This window comes from Cotesia typhae, unplaced genomic scaffold, assembly GCF_013202065.1.
Source record: "Cotesia typhae breed Kobodo isofemale line unplaced genomic scaffold, CoteBio_Ctyphae scaffold_13, whole genome shotgun sequence".
NCBI lineage: Eukaryota > Metazoa > Arthropoda > Insecta > Hymenoptera > Braconidae > Cotesia > Cotesia typhae.
Window position 1 is genome coordinate 1,966,507 of NW_027423774.1, and position 21,021 is coordinate 1,987,527.

The window sequence follows — 21,021 nt, forward strand, 5'->3', positions numbered from 1 at the left end:
TTTCAACATTTTATTTTATTTTAATCACTTCACTAAAATAAAAATTTATTTTTACATCACTTGTTTGACACGTTTATTGCATGGAGTATATTTTTGTTTACATTTTACTGTAAAGGTTATATTTATATTCCGTGCTTCTTTTTTTTTTTTTTTTTTTTAATAAATCACTAGCTTACCGATCACACTCCATCAGTATATCTTGAAAAAAAATGACACTGAAGTTGATAAACAGATATAAAATTTTTTTTAGATATTTATAGCAATTAAATTATTATAAAAAAATTAAATTAAAAATTTTCATATGTAAAAATTAATAAAAATTACAAGTGAGAAAATGAAATAAAAATTTTTTAGGTTTTTAAATTTTCCCGCCTAAACTATGTGCGCAGAATTCTTGCGCATGCGCAAAAACTTTTTTCTAAAGAAAGCGGCCAGTTTAAATATGGAGGGTAGAAGTACTCCTATAAGTTTACAAACACGTGTATAATTACTGGTATTACAAGAAAAGTTTAATTTATTTAATTAAATTATAAATTTTGATTTATCAATTACAACATTTAAATACCGAAACGTTTAAATAATACATATAATTATTTACATTTTGAAATCATGGTAAAAAAACGCTTAAGAGAAAATGAAAACGAAAAAGATGAACATAACCTTGTTGAAAAACGTTTAAAAGATGATACTCCTGTAAATTTGGATAAACGTTTGATAATAATTTTAGAAAATGCACAATTGGAAACAGCCAAGGTATTTATGTTGAAATTTTTCTAATTAATAATTAACTTGAAATTAAAAAAACAATTTTTTTTTTTTAGTTAAATTAATTATCGTATTTTTTTTAGGTTGGAAAAAAATTTGAGTTATTACATTCTAGACACGATATTCCACTGTTGAAAAAATATAATCGAGAACGTGAAACAACTAAACCAGAAATAGTACATCAGTGTTTGATGATGTTGTTGGACAGTCCTTTAAATCGAGCTGGATATTTACAAGTGTACATACGTACTGATAAAAATGTTTTGATAGAAGTTAATCCTGGAACTAGAATATCCAGAACATTTAAAAGATTCGCGGGAGTAATGGGTAAGTCAATTTTTTTAATTTGTTAAATATAAAATAAAATAAAATAACGATTTTGATAATGAAATTAATTACTTGAAAATATAAAATTAAATTTTACAAGTCCCATAATTTAATTAATCTTAATTAATACTTTACTTTTTTTATTAATTTTCAGCGCAACTTTTACATACTAACAAAGTACGAGCAGTGGGCCAGCCAGTAGATTTATTAAAAGTTATTAAGAACCCAATAACAAATTATCTGCCAGCGAATTGTAAAAAAATACTAATGTCTTGTCGTGCAAAAGAATTTAAACATCCAGAAGAATTAGTACCTGATAATGAGCCAGTTGTCATTGTAATTGGTGCAATTGAACAGGGGCAAGTTAAAACCGATTACACAGACAGTACAGTTGCTATTAATGATTATTCGACGTCTGCAGCGTACATTTCTGCAAGTTTGTGTTCAGCATTTGCAAGAAAGTGGATTTAATTAAATTTAATGTTGATTGTTTTATAAGTAAGTGGAATTTTTTTAATAATAAAATTGATACCAGCAAATTAGGTATACTTATTAAATTTTTTAAATTAAATACATGTGAGTTTACAAATGGAGAGAAACTCAGAGTTAAATAATTGTCAGGATGGGCTGAAGGCTTAAGAAATTTTTATCATAAGACTATCCCCGACACAAAATTTTTCTTATTCTCTTAATAATATAGATTATTAATTACACCAATAAAACAATTTTTATCTCAGGTGAATCATTTATTTGTATTTAAATTTTTTATACATACACACGTTTTATTTTAGTCGCTTGTAAGTAAAACCGGTAATAATTATTTCAACTTGAACAGTGTTTTAAGTTTAACAGAATTGTATTTCTATTTTATTATCTTTATTTCTACATATTTTATGAATGTTTCTTTGTTGGAGGGAACGGCAAGTATTAATATTATTATTCTTATTTTTTTAAAAAGATTTATAATTATGGTGATGTTATCAAATACATTGAGCGATGATTTTTGTTATTAAAAAATGATAAAGATAATTTTTTTGAATCAATATTAATTTACTAAAAATGATACTTTAATTTTCCCAATAGATTTTACAAATTTTTCATGTAAAAATATTGTCTGTACGCTATATTTTTGTTTAAAAAAAAAATATCAGATGATTTTAGTGAATTAATGAAGATTTCTAAGCGATAACAATTTTATTTTTGTATGGTGATATGAGTCGAAGAATTTCAGTTTTTCTATTGATGAATTTTATTTTAATTATTAATTATTAAATATTTTTTTAAGTAATGGACAGGTTTATTGTCTATGTATGTATTCATTGAACAAGATTTATTCCCCAACTCTATTTATTTAAATATTAATCTAGCCACTCTCTTTAAGAGTAAACTTTTTTTTATCTACATATTGCAAAATTTATGTTTCTTTTTTCTCGTCTAAGCTTGAGACTTTTCAGGACATTTTTAACATTGAATTTTTTAACGTCTGATTAATGATCAGAGACTGTCGATTGCTTTTTTGGTACAAAAATTTATTTTTAAAATTCAATTTAACGAAATTCTATTTTTTTTTTAATTAATAATCACATTTTTTTCATTCGTAAATAAAAACTTGAGAATTGCTAATTTATAACAGAAATTAATAATTATAAATAAAAAATTCAATTACAAACAAATAATTGAAATTAAAAATTTATAATTAAAATTTTAATAAAGATAAATGCTTATATTTAACAAAAAAAAATTATTAACATATTAATAATAATAAAAGTAATGAAATTTAATAAAATTATAATTTTTTTATGTGCGTATCAATTTTTTTTTTTTTTTTATTTTATAGAAAAAAATTTTCTTGCTGAAAATCATTATTGTATAAATTACAAACACGTTAATTATCATTAAGATCTTTTAAAATGGATCAATTTATATATTAATTAATGCAAGTTACTCAGTACTAAATATTGAAACTATAGTAATAAACTACAGCCTAATTGGTGTTAACTGTTTACAATTTGGAAGTCTATTTAATTGCTCATACGTCCTATAGATTTTAATTATAAATCATACAATATATTTCTTATTTTTACTATTCATTATATTTAGTTTGTATTACCGGGTTTTATTTTAAAGTTTTAAATATTTAATTGCTCCAGCAATATTATTTTCAAATATTCAACAATGTACCAGCTTATCATCTAACATGGCAATAAAACATTATCGGTCCTTTCTTCTTTTTCCAACACTCAATAGTCATTATTTTTTTTTTTTTTTTTTTTCCCGGTAAAAAATATTTATTATAATTCATTAAACAACAAAACAAACTAATTTAATACCCAGTTTATAAAACTTAATTATTATGTAAATACCTTTTTATATCTACAATAAAATTTTAATAAAAAATATACATCAATTTATGTACAATAAATAAATAGCCTCTAAATTAATAATTAGAAATAAAACAATTGATATAATTACGTATAAAAAAAAAGTTTAATAATAAAATACTGTACTGGCTAATTCAGTCGAATTTACGAACAACAAAATTGTCCTAAAAGTTGGTGTTAAAAATATAAATAATAATTAATTTTACAATCTAATTCACAATTTAAATTATTTGCCATTTAATTAGCCCATTAAGCTCTTATTTATTATATTAAAAATTGATATACTTAAGCATTGTAATGAATAAAAAAAATATCAACTGATAATATTTGATTAAAATTGCTCGTGGCATAACTAAAGAAAGATAAACTGTTTTGATTGCACATAATAAATCCAACATATTAATGTTTTAATGTTATATTATAATTTAATATGTTAAATGAAATTATATGTAAAAAAAGTCTAGCGGTGTTTAATAATTATTGTTAACACACTAAATAATACACTGTATGTATACATTGAGTATTACATACGATGTATTACTTAGTGTGTTAAACGCCGATTTCATATAACTTCTTGACTATTGTTAACTGATTGAGAGCTGCGCGATGTTTTACGACTTACTGGCTCTAAGTAAGCCGCTGGCGCCCAGCCTTCAATTCCAGTACCAATTAATTTAACAAACCACCAACCAGCACAGCCAACTTTTAATAATTCCAAGTGATCGCCCTCTCGCATCGTTACTTCTGCTGGACCGACAGCACAGTAGTCAGCCAGCGCTACGTATCTTCCACCCTAGAACAATTATTTGCATTCTTAAATAAATAAATTAATTCTCTTTTTTTTTGTCAAGTGATTTCAAATTTACTAAAAAAATTTCTTTTAAAAAATATGGATATTCTTGTGACAAGAAATTAATTTTTTATAAACTTAATTAATTAATTTAGAAAACTTTTTTTCAAGCAAATTACTGTAAGAACAATTAAAATTTTTTTCGCTAAGAAAAAAAAAATGTTGAAAATTTCCAACAAATTTATTTCTTGTCACAAAAATGTCGATTTTCTTCAAAAGAAATAAGTCGATAAAAAATAAGGAAATAAATTTACTGGAGCAGGTCCTGGATTCTCAGAGAAAGCATCTTCGTCATCAGTGTTACTATTTTCTGAGCTCCAAGCAACATCTTCTTCCGTCGATTGTGATACATCGGTAACATGTGATATTACACTATTACCATCAACGGAGAGTGTACGCAGTGATCCAGAAACACTATGCGTTTCCCATGATATTGTTTGTCGTAATGGTCTATAGAATTTTCATTAATTAATTAGTTGGTAATTATTTACTTTCGCTGCGGACAACCGATAGTAATAATTAATTCAAACAATACGTACTTATGATTAGATTTAGCTAACGCCGTACTCTGTTTTCCTTTTAACTCTGCAAGCTGCGACATTAAAACACCTTTTATCTGACGTACCCACGATTGCTTAACTTCATTACTCGGTGCTTGTATCGTGTGAACTTCAGCACGACCTTGTAACCAGATTTCGAATCTTCTCGTGTCGCCTTTGACGGATTCAGTTAAACCGATCTGTGACATCTATAACATAATTATTGTAATATTTATTCAATTATGTTTTTAAAGTATTTAGGACATTTTTGAAATATTTATAACATTCTCATAAGCTCTACATTTATCAAAATTGTTCTAGAAGTTCTGAAACTAATTTTTTTTTTAGAAAATATGAACTTTTTTAGAGAAGCAAAATATTTCTTGACTTAAAAGTTTTCTTACGGATAAAAATGTACATTCTTTTATCAAGAATTTATTGATTTAAAAAATTATTATCTATGTAATAAAGATAATAAGAAAAATTTTGTCTCTGGCGTATTTATATAATGATTTTTTAAAATTAAATTTAATATCATTGGAATTTTTAAATTTAATTTATTAAAAGTCTTCAAAATAATTCTAAATAGATTTAAATTTCGCGATTAACGTAATTTGTTTATTTATTTATTTTTTTTGTCAATGTGAATTTGGTCATAAGTCAAAAATTAATTTATATAATTAAATTACTAATTTTTTGTAATATTTTTAAAATTGTTAAGTTTTAATCAAACTCACTTTGAGAAATCGTTTGAAGTGATAAGTCGCTTTATTGTGAGCTTGAGGCTTGCTGTGTTTGCAAAATATCATAGCTTTTTCGTAAAGAAAAATATGACGCTGAGATGGTTTTAATCGTAATAATCGCTCACGTTTACTACTACTCCAAACGCTGAATGATCCTTGCAATAAGAGTTCACCTTGAGCAGTTAAATCTCCCTATAAATAAAAAAAAAAAAATATTAATTCATGATTTGATTATTCACGTCATAGTAAATTAAAAACTTACACCAAATCCAGTGATAGCAGTTTGATGCATACTATCATTAACACATTTCAAAACAACTAGCATACAATCCAAAGCCTCTTGTAATTCTGTACAACAAGCCGGTTCATCGCTGTACTTGAGTAAATCTTTTAATAATAATTGATACTTGGTAATACGCTGTACAGGCTTAAGCAGATAAGCAGCCAACGGTAATTTATGGCCTAGTTTTTGCTGACAAGCTGCTAAAAATTGCGGCTCTCCTTGTATTTGTTCTCTCAGTCTCTCAGATCTCGTGATGTTCTGACAATAATAGCTGTATAAACGGAAAAATATATCTCGTCGCTGTACAAAACACAGCGCAACTAGCTCTGTATTCGATATACAATTTTCTAAGTCACGTAAAAACGTTTCACCGTGAAAGAGATAAATTTCTTCGAGATTCCCGAATAGTATGTCGAATTTTCCTACTAACGCACTCGGTATCGGATGGCTCATTGTTTCATTAGTCATTTCCATCATATATCCCTTTATAATCGATCCAAGTTCTGCTACATAAGCACGTTCAGTTTCAACAAGTTCTGTTAATACATGACCGCGTTTGAGTCGCGTTGCTTCGACATCTCTTGGTTCACTCTCTGGCGATGATGAGTCGCCTTCTATTGGACCCATTTCCATCTGTAAATAAATAATCCATTTAGTAATTAGTTTTATAACTCGGTTGAAAATTTTCGACCAAGGTTTTCAATAATAAATTACTTCTAAATTGCCTTTTTTAAAAGTAAAAAAATTCTTTACTGTGTAAAATTTCCGGTTCATAATAAGAAATCGATAATAAAAATGAATATAATTTGTTATCATATACCTTTGGCATTGTATTAGCTTTTTTTAAAACTCTTCCTGGTTTTATGATTTGTGGTGATGCTTGAAGTGGTTTTGCTGGCTCTGGTGTAACCGTTTGAACCGGTCTCGCTGGTTTTATCAACTGTTGTTTTAAAACAATTATTTTTTTCTCGCACATCAATGTCACATCTTCGATTCGTTGTAAGACCTGAGTAAAAAATTATTATTTTATATTTAATCTTTTAAATGAAAAATATGTATGCGGCTTAATTTAAACCTAACAGTAAGTACCCTTGTTCATTTTACAGAATTTCGATCAGTTTTTTACTAACCGCTTTAAAAAAAAAATTTTTAGAATTTTATTTTTTTTTTTATTTGGATTAAAATAATATTCAATAATTTAAAAAAATTATTTTTATCAAATCTTATATTATTATGAGAAATAAAAAAATATATATATATATATATATATATATATATATATATATATATATATATATATATATATATATATATATATATATATATATATATATATATATTTTTTATATTGAAACTTATTTCAAAAAGCTCAAAGTAATAAGATGAAAATATAATTACAATACCTTAGTTTTAAAATAAAAATATTTTAATTAAGAGCATGTTAAATTTAAATGCAGCTCTTATTTGATTCATGACACTTAAAAGGCTTAATTTGAAGCCCCATTTTTCGATATATCTATTTTCACAAAGGGTATTCAATAACCCTAAAGTAATATAACAAGACAAAAGAACTAAAGAGTTAAAAAAACTCGCATTTCACTTACTGTTTTATTGATTCAAACCTATTCATTTAAACCTTCTCTATTTTAGTTGACTTTACAGTAAAAATTTTATCATTTATTTATCTAACAATAATAGTAATAGTAAAATGTCAAAAAAATTATTATTATTAAAGTTGCAGCATAAATTGAATTTAAATAATTTAATTTTAAATTTAAAAAATTCAATTTAATATTTAAATATTAATAATAATTTACCTGTGCAACTAATGCTTTAGTTTCTGGCATAATCGAGTCTTGAAAAATACATCGTGGACTGTGAAACTCTTCAGCAGCTTCAATAAGCTGTTCTAATTCCTGAAGAGCTTGATCTGTTGGTAATGTACTGTTCTGCGATGCAAGAAGTTCTATTCCTCGAGTACACCAAGCATTAGCCTAAGAATGAATTTTTTTTATTTAATAAAACACATCTGTAAGCAATAAATAATTGAACAATAAATTAATATATACCTTGTCAATGCGTTCCATAAGTTCGCGGCATTTAGTGAGCGTATGTAATCGCCTCTCCAATCTTTGGCTGAGAATCGTGCAAACACGTTGCAATTCAGCACATTTCGGCTCAACGACTTCTGTTGGACATTGATGTTTTCCTGATAATAACTGTTGTCCCGCAGCGATAACTTCCTCAGCACGATCAATATCACCCTGTACATAAATTTTTTCAATTAATTAAATTTAAAAGCAAATTTTTTATTAAAACATTATTTAAATAAATTATTCTACGGACATAACATAATTAAGCATTTCTTTTTTAAGAAATAAAAATAGTGAGCATGTCCATGCAATTATGCAATTATCATGCCGTCTAACTGCTTGTTTATTAAAAAAAAAAAAAAATAATAATGATTGTCACTGATAATTAGTCTAAATAATTATTGCATTTATTATCTTCGAAAAGAATAACGAGCAAAAAAAAATTAATAATTTTACGGTTTTGAATTTGTATCATCAAAATAAGTTATAGAAATTATTTATTTAAAAAATGTTTATATATTTTATAAGTAATTATTGTAAGTAGAGATATTTATTAATCTATTTAATTTTTGCTGCTTACCAAGACCCAAATCCACATGGTATGCAACAAATAGGACTATCGACAAAAATAAAAAGTGGAAAGCGGTGCAAAATACCATTTATGCTTGTGTGCATGGTGTTCATTTGAAAATTTTGACTTTTATCGCTAATTTATTTTAAAACATCAAAATCTAATTTTATTAATTATTTATGATTTTGATGTTTAAAAATATTTGTGCATTTTAAAATAGTTGGTGCGCTTAACGAATATCGTACAATTATTTTATCAGGTAATTAATAAATCTTATTTAATTATTAGTTGGTATTTTTTATAAAGGAATTTTTTTTTAATCTTATATTAAAAAAAGTGTGTATAATAACAATAATTTAAAAATATTAACATACCCGGCATATTCGTTGGAAAGCAGATGTATCACGAATAAGTTGATCAACACGAACTTGGGTTTCTCCAACTTCAGTCATATCGTCGACGGTTTTCAGATGCTGATCCAATGAAGTCTGTAACTCACGAAAATCTTGCTCAAATTGCCGGAGAGCTAGACAATGTCGTAAACGAGAACTGTGATGCGACCAAAAAAGATCGAATGTTCGTTCTGTTTCTTCTAGTTGCACTAACAACCTGTAATTTAAAAGTATAATTAAATAAGCAAAGTATTGAAGAAGAAGAAATGTATTAATAGTTACCGTTCAACAGCGGCGACATTTCCTAATCGATCGGCAGTACTTTTGCCGGTCAATTGTCGTACACTATCTAAAAGTGCTTCACCATGTCGCGCTGCGCTCAAAATTTCCTCTTTCAGTTCATTATACTCGAGTTGCTGCTGATTCAATAACCGCGTCGTCGCTATTGTGTTATTGGGAAATTCAATTTCCGCTAAGCGACGAGTAAATGAATCTAAGGCAAGTGATACGTCTTGAGTCATGGATGAAAATTTTTCTAAACTCTGTTTTCAAAAGATAAATATAATTATTATTATTATTAAAAATAAATTATAAAGAGAAAGATAAATTATGGTCTGGAAGAAAACTTTATCTACTATTGATAATTTATTTAAAATTTTAAATGCCCAAAAACATTAGCACATTAAATTCATGATAAGGTGATGACCCAGTTTTCCACATAAAAATTTTTTACGATCTTCAAATAACGACTTATAAAATAAAACATAATTAAAACACTGCAGTATTTTTATTATAAAAAACTAAATATTTGAAAATCTTGATTTTTTAAGGATATATCTAAGCTTTTAAGTTGAAAAAAGTCTAGTAAATGCACTCGGGTATTAAAGTGATTTTTTAAAACGCTTAGAGGCACTACAACCGACTTCATCCATTTTCTAGTACTTTTTAAATCCTCGTAACTTTTTTAAAGCCATCGAGAAAAAAATAAAATTCCGCGATAGAATATTTTTATAAAAATATAAAAAGTAGGTAAACTCCTACTTCCAGAAACCATAAATACTAAACACACAATAGCTCTAAGAATTAATTAATGAACATACTATTCTATTTTGAATCCAGGTTGTATGGCAGTATGGTAAATCACCACCGAGCTGCTCAGTCAACTGATCTTTGTCAATAAAATCATGGAGCTCTGTTACATTTGCCAGGACAATAACCCGAAATTTAAAGTCTTCACGGAAGAGTTTGTTTGAGACTTCAGAGATGGCTTTTTGAAGAAAACCAACTGGCCGTAGAACGTAGGCGACATGAACTAATCCTGGGAAAAATGCCTGAAATTATTCAATAAGATTATTAGACATTATGATTATAATGTAGGATTATCAAGTAAATAATTCAATATGAAAATAAACTCACGGAAATTTTAATGAGGACAGTTTTAACAGAGTTCCACTTGTCCGTACGACGATCGATAATCAAATGGAATCCCAAGTCAGCTTCTTGTAGACTAAATTTACAGTTTTACGATCAATATTATTATTGTTATTGATATACATTAATAACTAATAAAAAAATAAAACTAGGTAATAAAAAAGTAATATCTTACGTGGGAACTGAAGTGAGATAGAGCATTAAACGCTGATAATCTAAATCAGTAAGATTGTGAAAGTTTCCATTGTCAGGGAATGTAATTATAGGACATCCTTCTCTTGTTTTACCTCCTGAAAAAAAATCATTTAAATGGACATTTGCATTTATTTGTTTTAACGTCCGTTTAACAGTCGTATTTACTGTCAATATAAATGGCAATTAATTTTACAGACTTTAATTTTGTACATAAAAAATATTTAAGTACCATGCAATTGATAGTAATTGTTGCTTATAAATTTAAAAATAAACACAGTGTTATTATGGATTATATGATGATAATTGAAGAAGAAATAATATGATAGTTGTATTTTAATTGGAATATAGATCGAGACTGAGGCTAAATTCTTAATTTTTTGTATCGGGAGAATATCGGGATTATATGCATTATATTTTCGGCGGGAGAAACCGGTTTTAACGGAATTTTATTAAAAAATTCCAAAGACGGTTGACATTTCACTGCAGTGATCAAGAGTGCTGCACTGCATTCACCTTCGATCTGATCGGATCATACAAGCCGCACTTAAATTCATTTAATTGAGTAAGGAGTGTGGTGGGCTTCATTATATCAAGCGTGTTTATTATTATATTATACTGGTGCTCTTACCCGTAATAATAGCATATTGATGCTGAAGGAGATCTGCTACGTCTCGGACTGCCAAGTCGCCGTTTTCGATCTCTCCGGTCATACTTTCCACATCTTCTGTAACATTATTATTTATAACATTAAATTTAGCTAACACTTTACAGTTTTTTAAATTTTCTTTAACAAATAAATTATAGCAAAAAAAAAAAAATTATTCAAAAAACGGACTTGTAAAAATTTTAATCAATTAAAAATTCAATTTTTTTTTAATAATTTTTTAAAACCAATTTTTTTGTTAAATAAAATTAAAGCAATAAGCAAAATTGTATTTTCCCAAGTTTAGAAAATTTTTTTCTAAAAATAAAGTTACTGAGAAAAAAATTTATTTCTTCAGCTAAAAAATAAAAGTGTTGGAAATTTTTAACAAATTAATTTCTTATTAAAACATTTTTCATTTTTTTCTCAGTATTCAATAATACATCAACCTTTAATTCATTACATTGATATAAATTTTATAATTATATTATGAATATAATGAGCCTAATCCTATCAGATTTATATTACTTATATTTCTTCATATTATTTACAATATAAAAGTCAGAAATTTACTTCAAACAATGTTAATTAATGAAAATATTCAAGAAGAACAAGCTTCTTTCTTTGCCTAAGACAACTTCGTTTTTCCGAACAATAGTAGTTCAAGTAAACTTTTATTTCTGGGTACATATCAGAAGAAGACAACATGAATATTTATAAATGTAACGCAGTCGCATTTACATAAGTATTTCAAACTGATTTTCTCTCATTTACAATGCTCTTCTTTCTGTGAAGTAAACCTGTTCATATTCTAACGTCGTCTAATAACTAAAAATGCTGCTGACAAAAGAATTTTTAGTAGACTTTAAAACAAAAAAATAAAATAAAATTTTTTAACTGTATTTTTATTTACAAAAGTTTAAATATAAATAAATGAATAATTAAAAAAAAAAAAAAAAGAACTGTATCATTTACAGTTTTTTTGTATTAGTATTCTTTCTCACGATATTAAAACTCGTCACCTAAATAATTTTCATCTGTATCAACCTGCAATTAAATTTTTTATAATTTACACAAATTTTTGTAAACCAAAATCACAGTTAACTTAAAAAATGAAAACTAAAAACTTATGAATTATTTAATTGTTGTAAAAAAATATAAACAATTAAAATAAATTGATATTATAACAATAAAAAATATAAATATTTATAATTTACCTTATATAGTAAACAGGTCTTCATTTAAACAGAATAACAATACAATATTCTTCCTATTGTATTGTGTATATACAATATATTTTATACTATGTGACATATGATAAAATCAGTTGCATTATAAATAATAACAATTAAACTTTAAGATAAGAGAAAACATAAATAAAAGTAAACCATAACTCTATTATTCAAAATAACGACAATGCAAAAACTCGTACGCAGTATTTAATGAAAACGTATGACGATAAATCAACATCATCAGCAGTCAGAGACTACTATCGTTCTCGTTGAATTTTACACGTGTATGAGCGCTATAACGTGAACTCTCCCGCAGTGAACTGGTAGTAAAAGGCCTCTGGCCCCGCGAGGATGCACTTGAATGACCTTCTCTTGATTCTTCTTTTCCCCATCTAAAATAGTTTCCAGCTTTATCCACAATATCACTGATATAACTGTAAACCAACGTGGCTCTCAATATATATAAAAGTTAATACTGTCTAACAATTTACTTAAACTGTTACTTCATTGGCTGGCTACTTATACTACTCCAAAAAAAATCAATCCTCTTAATCCGCTTGTCACTTCAAGGAGAATAAAATTTCAAGAAAAAAAGAATCACTTCTTTAAATCTCAATTTTTTTCACCAACGATTTAAATAACGGAGGTCTTGACCCACCGTACTGTATTTTTTATTCTGTTTTTTTTTTTTTTTTTTTTCATCATTAAATTTCACGTTTTTTCAGTTTTAATTTTTTTATGTAGAATTTTTAATCCATTTTTTCCGAGATTTTGAAACAATTGGAACGAATTTAATTTGATCTTGCAAAAAAATAAAGCTATAGAAATTATAAATAAGTTTCAAATGATAATATCATCATTATCCATATTTTTAATTTTACAAAAAAAAGCTCATTGAAATAAAAAAAAAAAAAAATAATTATAAAAAATGAGAAACTCTGGTTTAATTCAACCACTTAAGTTAATCTGTCTGGAAGTTACATTAAACAAATATGAGAATATATACTTCTTTATAAATGCGTGAGGTGTCTGACCCTGCACATTACAAACATTAAGACTGAACATACTGTGAGTACTGTAATTCCTAATAATTATCCAACGGATAATTTACTTCATATAGCTTATAAAAAAATAAAAGTACTCTCCTATTAATTTATATCATTAATATTTAATATATATTTAACTCAAGTGCTTAATTATAAATTACAAAATATTAGTCATATATTTTAATTTAAAAAAAAAATAAATTATAACTACAATAAAGACAAACATATGATTGAATCATAATGACCAGAATTGATGTTGCGATAAAAAATAATTTTACGCAGAATTAATATTAGCAACAGTTATTGGAAGCCCAGATCTATTTACCAATAAACCAGTACTCGTTAATTGATAACTTAACTCTCCGTGTAATTTATGAGTTGGCGTTATAAAATATGCATTGTTATCATTATAATGTTCAATATCGTTCGTGGTAATTACAATTGGTATCATATCTGCATTTTCGGTGATAAAATGTAACGATTCTGTTGCTTCTGGTTCGGTTTCCGTTTCTGTGATTTCAGCATCCACCTCAACTCCCATTCGTCTGTTATCATTAATGCTTGCAGCAGCAACAGATGACTGATTTTGCTGCGGCCTTATGACAAATTCGAGTTTTGCAAATTTAATGTGAGGAAATTGTACTTTCATAAATCTTCGAAATGTTGAGTAGCCCATAACTTTTATAGTCGGTGACAATTTTTTACAGTAATCTTTGTATAAATCATGCACGGTTTTCCGCGTTATCTCTGCGGGTAAATGGATCGCAGTTGAATTTTTAATTGACGTTTTTATAGCTTTTTGATTTATTTCCTGCTCTTTGATGAACGATTTCAGAAATTCGGTGGCTATCTGATAAATGTCCAATGAAAATGTGTTATGGGGAATTTTTCCATGGTTACCATGCACACGAGGTGTTACACCGTGGGTCACCAAATGCTTCCTGATCCGTTTTATTTGATAGTGCGTGCAATTTTCGAGGTAGAGAAATGCATCCAGACAAACGCGACGGCCTTGATAAACATACTGAGCACGTAATCGACGACGCTCGGTGTGACGCGCTGTTTGATTTGGATTTGCTAAACATGCCATTGTCACACCCATTAAATACATATCGTGCTCAGCTTTTGTCAACTCGGCGATATTCAGACGATGACGATACACTGCCTCAGGATTTAATCCCTTAAAACACTGATCATCTTGACACTCACACCCACGTTTAAAACGCTGCAACACTTGCGCTACGTTGTCTTCAAGTTTAGTTGATTCATACTTTGATTCTTTTACTAATTTTGATTTTTTCTGTTTCAATACTGGGGCCATTGATTCCTCGACTAATTCAACAGCTTCTTCATCACTTGCTTCTGCCTGTAAATAAATATTTATTAGTCATATTTTTATTTAAAAAATTTTTATAATTTAATAATAACTTTTAAACTATTTACTCATGGCAATATAAAAATGGCTTTTACTTTGTCAACAAGTGTTTTGTCTCTAATTTTTATTAACTCGTTATCAGCAAACGGTGTCATTTACAGATAACATTTTTTTTTAAATAACTTTAGAGTTAATAATTATCAATAAACTTAATAATTTTTTGTGACAAAAAAATTAGAATTTAATTTCAAATTATAAAGATTTTTAGTACTCACTAAAATATGGATCAAGATTTAAATATTTTTTTAATATCCGCGAGCGGATTAAAAATAAAAGATGTTATATCACAACGTATTGATTTTTACAAAAAAAAAAGGTGAGGTCCAACTTCAATTTCCTGCTGGAATGTCATAGATATTTTTAAATATTGAAAATTTCACAATATATTAAAAAACAATTGGAGTAAAATTATTACTCCAAATTAATTTTGAAATAATAAATATAATTATAATTAACTATTGTCAAAAATAATTTTACATCAATATTTTTTTTTTTTGACAGAAATAAATTAAGCTAGAAATTATTCATGATTCATGATACACGTACGAAGCTTTTATATTTAAATTACAATTTATATGCTTAATGCATGTAAAGTGTTATTTAATTTTTCTCAAAACTGGGGGTCAATTACTGCTTACTCCGGGTGAGTAAACCCAACATAAGCATTATTAGAAATAGTAAATTAAACATGCGAGTTTATGCGCACAACTTTCCAGGACTTGTATAGCTTCAATAAAAGTAAAAAATATATAATTGTTGTGATTATTTTTTAAACTTAATAATTATTTAATGATAAAAATTTCTATAATATCTAATACTGCTATTTCTTTACCAAATAGACTATAAAATTTTTAACAAAAGTTTTGCCGATAGTTACGATTAAACGTCAAAATTAAAAATATTATTAATTTATGTTACTAATTACTTTTCTAACTTCCTTCAGAGTATCAAAATTCAATTAACTTATTAATTAAAAAGTTTATTAAATTAAAACTTATTTAACAACTATTGATTTATTTAATTCACTAATATTTATTCGGTTATTTTTATTTTATTCTCTAAAGATTTTTAACTAGGTCATTTGCTCGGTAGTTTAAAAATAAATCTTTACATCAATTTTTGAAATTAAATTAACAATTGTTATCTTGACAGTTAAAAATTTATTTCTGTATAATAAAATAAAAAATAATTATCAAAATATCTGAAGCAACTCCTAAAAATTATTTATTATTTATTATTTTTCTGAGAAAAAGTGTTTATTATTAACAATAAAATAAAATTTAATTTTACGCCTAAAAATCACAAAAGTTATTTTTATAAAAAATTAATTTATTAATTTAAAAATAAAATTAAAATATTTATCATTTTTTTATGATTACTCTAGAGTAAATTGAAATGAAAAAAAAAAAAAAAAAAAAAAAAAACCATTTAATGTTCGCTGTTTAATATCTATGCATTAATGAATTTACCAATTTGATCGAGTTAATTTAATGGACCAGTAATTAATTAAATTTTAATATCTAAAGTCAATTAAATTGAACTTAAAATAATTCACTCAATAATCAATTAAAATTACCATAGTTTCACGATGATCATTTCTATCAACTCCAAGTTTTTTATTATTCTCCTCTTTTTTAATCCCAGCAGATTGTTTACGTTCCATTGTTGATAAATAAATAAATAAAAAAAAGAAGAAAACTAACCTGAAAAAAATAAAGTTTAAATATTAAAAAAGTTTATAAATAATTGACTTTGAAAAGTTTGTTTATAAAATATTAATCGCATGTGACTTTGAAAGTAAAATTAAATATTTTATAAACAAAAGGTCGAAAGTCGCTGGCACGTTTCTAGCCCAACAATTTTGGTCTTAACAGAACACTGACTACACAATCTTTACTTACCTTTTTTAAAGTTTTCACGGGGAGATTTATATCTTTTTTTTTTTTTATGCTGATGCTTAAATAATTAAGTTCACTATTTTATAATTATTATGTAATATAATAGTGTTGTTTCATTTAAAAAAACTTTGAGAAATAACGAAACACGAGACACGATATGGCGATCGCCTTTTGCAACTATTTCCGTGGTGGGGATTCCAGGGCTGTATCACATTCCGATTTCTAAAATTTTTTTCTATTTTTTATTAATAATTTTTTTTTCTAAATAATTCACTCCAATTTTAAAATTAAAAAAAACTCACTTGTTAAAACAAAAATAACCTAAAAATTTTTTTTAAATTAAATCAAATTTGTATTTTTTTATTTTTATCAATTATTAATAATTAAATTTATTTTTAAAATTTCACAGGATGAAAAAACAAATTTTTTAACTGTATTGATTATTTAAAACGTCAAAGATACGATCCTGACCAAAGTCGCGGCAGTTGCGCACTGACGCTGAAGATTCAGAGACCACATGTGCAGAAGTAAACACACTAGGAGAGAAAACCGCAAAAAATATTTTTAAATATTAATTTGCGCTCTAAAAGACTTCAAGATAAAACCAGCAAATCATCGCGGTGATTTATTAATAGACGAAGAAAAAAAACCGCGTTTATTTTACGTAACAAAACACTTATTAATAACAACTATGAATAATTAAAACTGACCTTTGAATAAAACAACAGGAGAGGACAATGAACGACAAAATCAATATCACTCAATACAAACTTCTCGCAGTATCTTTCCAACTAAAAATTCTTTAACATAAATTCAACAAAATCTGACAAAAAAAAAAGTTGATTAAAAATTGAAGAAGTCTATAAATAATTTAAAAAAATTTTATGAGTATCTGATAGTTGCTTTCAAACCTGGACATTTGGTTGTACAATGATGATGACACGGACAGTTGCAAGTATGATGTTTATGCCGTAAAGTATTGCTTGAATTTGAGTTCAACATTATTATTTTTCACTGCACTGTATTTATTATAATATTTTTAAGTTTATTTATAGAAAATACGCTAAATTTTTAATGAAAAAATATTTTTTTTTTTTAGGAAACATCAAATTTTAGATCGATAGAATGTTTTACGATCCACCGGCATTTCACCCCTGCGCACTTTAATAAAATCGAACGGTCTATGTACAACTCAGATATTTATATATGTAATGTCGAATAGAGTAACACTATTTTTAATATAAAGTATGTACTCAGGTTGAGTGACAATAAAGCGTACAGTAGTTACAGGTTTGGTTTACTTAGACTACTATCAAACACTGCGGCACTTGAATACATTTACCGCCTGTGTGGTAAGATATTAAGCGAGATATATAGAAAATATGTGTATAAATGTATGTATGTATACAGCAAATTGAGGGGATTCCAAGTTAGGAGTAGGGACAAGTGCAAATGTTAACAACCAATCGTGTACGTTTAATATTCCATGAGTGGGAGCAAAATTGCACGTGACTTTTAGCAGCACGTTTTGCGGTAACTCCTATTTCCTATTATTTTAAAAAAGCTGATTAGGAATAGTAACTATAAATAAAACTAAAGTTGACAGACATTAAAAATTTTTTTAGCAATTAAATTATTAAAAAAAAATTTTATTAAAAAGTTTCACATGTGAAAATTAATAAAAATTACAAGTGAAAATTTTTAGAAGCATTTTTTTCAATAAAACTGTAATTGATTTATTTAAAAAATTTTTTTAATTGACAGCTGACCGCTAACCAGTATTATTACTATAACTAAAGCATTCAACGTTACATGTGTGATTGTCTGATTGTTATCGGATTGTTTATTTGGTTATTTTAGCGATAGCATTTACCGCAAAGTATGTTTGCGGTCTGAGATGAGACGTTGATAGGATATAAGATAGTTCTGAAATATTTATGGGGTATGTTGTATAAGTATGTAACAGTCAATTGAATGATGTACGGCTTTTTGTGCTCTACATACGTCATGTTATGAATATTCAGTTTATATGTCTTCTGCGTGCTCTTCCAAGCGTTATAATTATACGTTATTAATTAAACGTATCTTTTATACCAAAATATTTTTTCTTTAGACAAGTTTATCGCTACTTTAGATTTTTGTTCAAGGATGATATACTTCACTTTTTTTTATTTTTTTATTTATTACTTGGTGTAATTGCTTGGTAAATCGAATAAAAAGTTTTACATGTTATTTATTGTAATTTTTTTATTTTTATTTGGTGGAGATTAATTGCTGATTGTAATGACTTATGATATTTTTTCTTGTTGGTAAAAAAAATTAATTGGTGGATGAATATGAAAAATTTTAGTTGACGAATTTTATTATTGGAGTAATAACCGTGATTCAGCTTATTTTAAATAATATTATTCAATTTTATTTTTTTAATTAATTATAAGAGATTTTTTAATTTTTGTTTTTAAAAAATTAAAATCATTATATTAAATTATGTAAACTATTTTTTTATTCTTTGAATTTTTTTAAATTGAAAATAATATTTAGAATTTTTCGTTTTTTTGTAATAAATTAAATAATTATGATCACTACCTTCATTAAAATTTTTTTTAAAATTTTTTCTATCAAATAAATTGATATTTATCAAATTCGCATAAAAATTTATTGAAAAAATTAATAAAATTACTGTCTGGAATTTTTTAATTATTTAAAAAAAATATCAGCTGAAATATATCAAGCTTTACACACCAAAGAATTAGTAATGATCATAAAAGTTAACAATATATAAATTTAAAAAGTTAATCATACCATTTAAAAAATCTAAAGTATTCATTGAATAAAGAGAAAACATTTCATCAATAGCTATAGTATAATTTTTTTTCTGCAAGAGTAGTTACAGTTGTCAAAAGAAACTTGCGCATTATTGGACCGCAAAGTTTACGTATCCCTCCCAAACGAAAATGCGTCAAAGGCGTTGTTCTGAACAATAAAAAACCCTCCAGGATCCAAAAAATAATTAAAAACACGCTTCTTATTATTCTTCTCAAATATAAAACTTGTTTCAGATAAATAAAACCTGTAATTGAATTAAAGAAATATGAAAATTAAAGTTAGCCAAAATTTTAAAATGTTTATAATTTTTTTTAGGGAGAAAATTATTACAAAAAAAAATTTTTTAAAATTCCATTTATAAAAAACTTGACAAACTGCAAGTGCAATTTTTTCAAAATATTTTTTTGTTGGAATTTGATTATTAAAAAAAAATCAAAAAATTTAGAGCGTCGGCTAATTTTAATGACATTATAATTAAAGAAATGTGTAATGTAACTCCAAGTGGTTAATATAATTGGAGTTAATAAATGCAAAGTTAATGCCAGATGCAAGTAAGTACTTAAAGACATTATAAAAAATCATCGAACCGTTTCGGAGTAAGCTTACCGGCCTCCAAGACCTCGAGGTCGAGGTTACCACTTCTGCTGCGACTGATGCTGCTGCTGGCGTTATAACTCCCTCTAGCGTTATCTTCCATTGCCCTGGAGGCGCTTCTCTTGAATTGCTCAAGGAAACTATCTATTTGATTTTCAATACTAGCCGGTGAATTGGCCATCATATCACACCCAGGTTAAGCGCACAAATAAATACCAACTATTTACAATTTACAATTATAATTACAATAACAATAAAACCTTGCCTAGTTAAATAATTAATAAAAAATACTATTGCTTTGTACACCTATTTTTTATTACGCCGTTAATAATCATTGATATTAAATTATCCGATGACAATACCGGAAGATAACTACATTGTCACTAAATAATTAACTGATTTAACAAACACGCGTCTCATGTTATCAACAATAATCAATTACTGCAAATAATAACAAACAATACTCGAGTGATAGTGAGATCCATTTGATGTATGTACTACGCATATTTATTCCAGGACGTCATGTTTATTGTGACGGTACGTCAAAAGAACTGGAGACTAACTAAGGCCTTGCGACAGGTGTCGCCGATTGCTTTTATATTGCGCATGGTCATACACGGCATTTGCGCAATTTATTGTCTTTTCTCTTACTCAATACAATTAATTATTATTGTAATTAATATTTCACATTTCAATTGAAATAATAACACTTTAAGTTTGTTAAAAAAATATTTAAAAAATAACTATTTTAAAATTTAAACTGACAGATATTTTGGC

The 21,021-nt window shown here is 26.4% G+C and overlaps 3 protein-coding genes across 9 annotated transcripts; 1 reads left to right on the forward strand and 2 right to left on the reverse strand.

Annotated features, from left to right (window-relative positions):
* Nucleotides 1–442: 442 nt before the first annotated feature.
* LOC141534368 (ribosomal RNA small subunit methyltransferase NEP1-like) lies at nt 443–1,631 on the forward strand. Its single transcript, XM_074253694.1, has 3 exons — nt 443–753; nt 849–1,092; nt 1,247–1,631. The coding sequence occupies exons 1-3, from the start codon at nt 610–612 to the stop codon at nt 1,561–1,563; spliced, it is 705 nt and encodes a 234-aa protein (XP_074109795.1). The 5' UTR covers nt 443–609; the 3' UTR covers nt 1,564–1,631.
* Nucleotides 1,632–1,818: 187 nt separating this feature from the next.
* On the reverse strand, nt 1,819–20,767 carry LOC141534366 (guanine nucleotide exchange factor DBS). Of its 6 annotated transcripts, XM_074253690.1 has the most exons (16): nt 17,736–17,930; nt 17,535–17,647; nt 11,199–11,294; nt 10,551–10,665; nt 10,361–10,451; nt 10,045–10,275; nt 9,227–9,486; nt 8,927–9,161; nt 7,958–8,152; nt 7,706–7,882; nt 6,709–6,894; nt 5,868–6,521; nt 5,600–5,797; nt 4,863–5,071; nt 4,578–4,773; nt 1,819–4,266 (listed from the first exon to the last, which is right to left on the reverse strand). In XM_074253690.1, exons 3-16 carry the CDS (start codon nt 11,278–11,280, stop codon nt 4,036–4,038), a joined length of 3,060 nt encoding a protein of 1,019 aa, XP_074109791.1. In that variant the 5' UTR covers nt 11,281–11,294; nt 17,535–17,647; nt 17,736–17,930; the 3' UTR covers nt 1,819–4,035. The 6 variants fall into 6 exon arrangements, with proteins under 6 accessions (XP_074109791.1, XP_074109788.1, XP_074109786.1 ...); XM_074253687.1 differs by lacking the exons at nt 17,535–17,647; nt 17,736–17,930 and adding an exon at nt 20,257–20,767 and having other exon boundaries at nt 11,199–11,291; XM_074253685.1 differs by lacking the exons at nt 17,535–17,647; nt 17,736–17,930 and adding an exon at nt 20,257–20,767.
* LOC141534367 (uncharacterized) lies at nt 13,257–17,046 on the reverse strand. 2 transcript variants are annotated; one of them, XM_074253692.1, is made up of 3 exons: nt 16,828–17,046; nt 16,503–16,629; nt 13,257–14,857 (listed from the first exon to the last, which is right to left on the reverse strand). In XM_074253692.1, the coding sequence occupies exons 2-3, from the start codon at nt 16,587–16,589 to the stop codon at nt 13,766–13,768; spliced, it is 1,179 nt and encodes a 392-aa protein (XP_074109793.1). In that variant the 5' UTR covers nt 16,590–16,629; nt 16,828–17,046; the 3' UTR covers nt 13,257–13,765. The 2 variants fall into 2 exon arrangements, with proteins under 2 accessions (XP_074109793.1, XP_074109794.1); XM_074253693.1 differs by lacking the exon at nt 16,503–16,629 and having other exon boundaries at nt 16,828–17,045.
* Nucleotides 20,768–21,021: the final 254 nt, after the last annotated feature.

Coding starts and splice junctions, on each gene's coding strand:
- LOC141534367 (XM_074253692.1), bottom strand. CDS start 16,589: ATGGAACGTAAACAATCTGCTGGGATTAAAAAAGAGGAGAATAATAAA. Junction 14,858..16,502: donor ATGATCATCGTGAAACTATG/GTAATTTTAATT, acceptor ATTTATTTACAG/GCAGAAGCAAGTGATGAAGA.
- LOC141534368 (XM_074253694.1), top strand. CDS start 610: ATGGTAAAAAAACGCTTAAGAGAAAATGAAAACGAAAAAGATGAACAT. Junction 754..848: donor CACAATTGGAAACAGCCAAG/GTATTTATGTTG, acceptor TATTTTTTTTAG/GTTGGAAAAAAATTTGAGTT. Junction 1,093..1,246: donor AAGATTCGCGGGAGTAATGG/GTAAGTCAATTT, acceptor ATTAATTTTCAG/CGCAACTTTTACATACTAAC.
- LOC141534366 (XM_074253685.1), bottom strand. CDS start 20,428: ATGATGGCCAATTCACCGGCTAGTATTGAAAATCAAATAGATAGTTTC. Junction 11,295..20,256: donor CCTCGAGGTCTTGGAGGCCG/GTAAGCTTACTC, acceptor ATAATGTTACAG/AAGATGTGGAAAGTATGACC. Junction 6,522..6,708: donor AAGCTAATACAATGCCAAAG/GTATATGATAAC, acceptor ATTTATTTACAG/ATGGAAATGGGTCCAATAGA.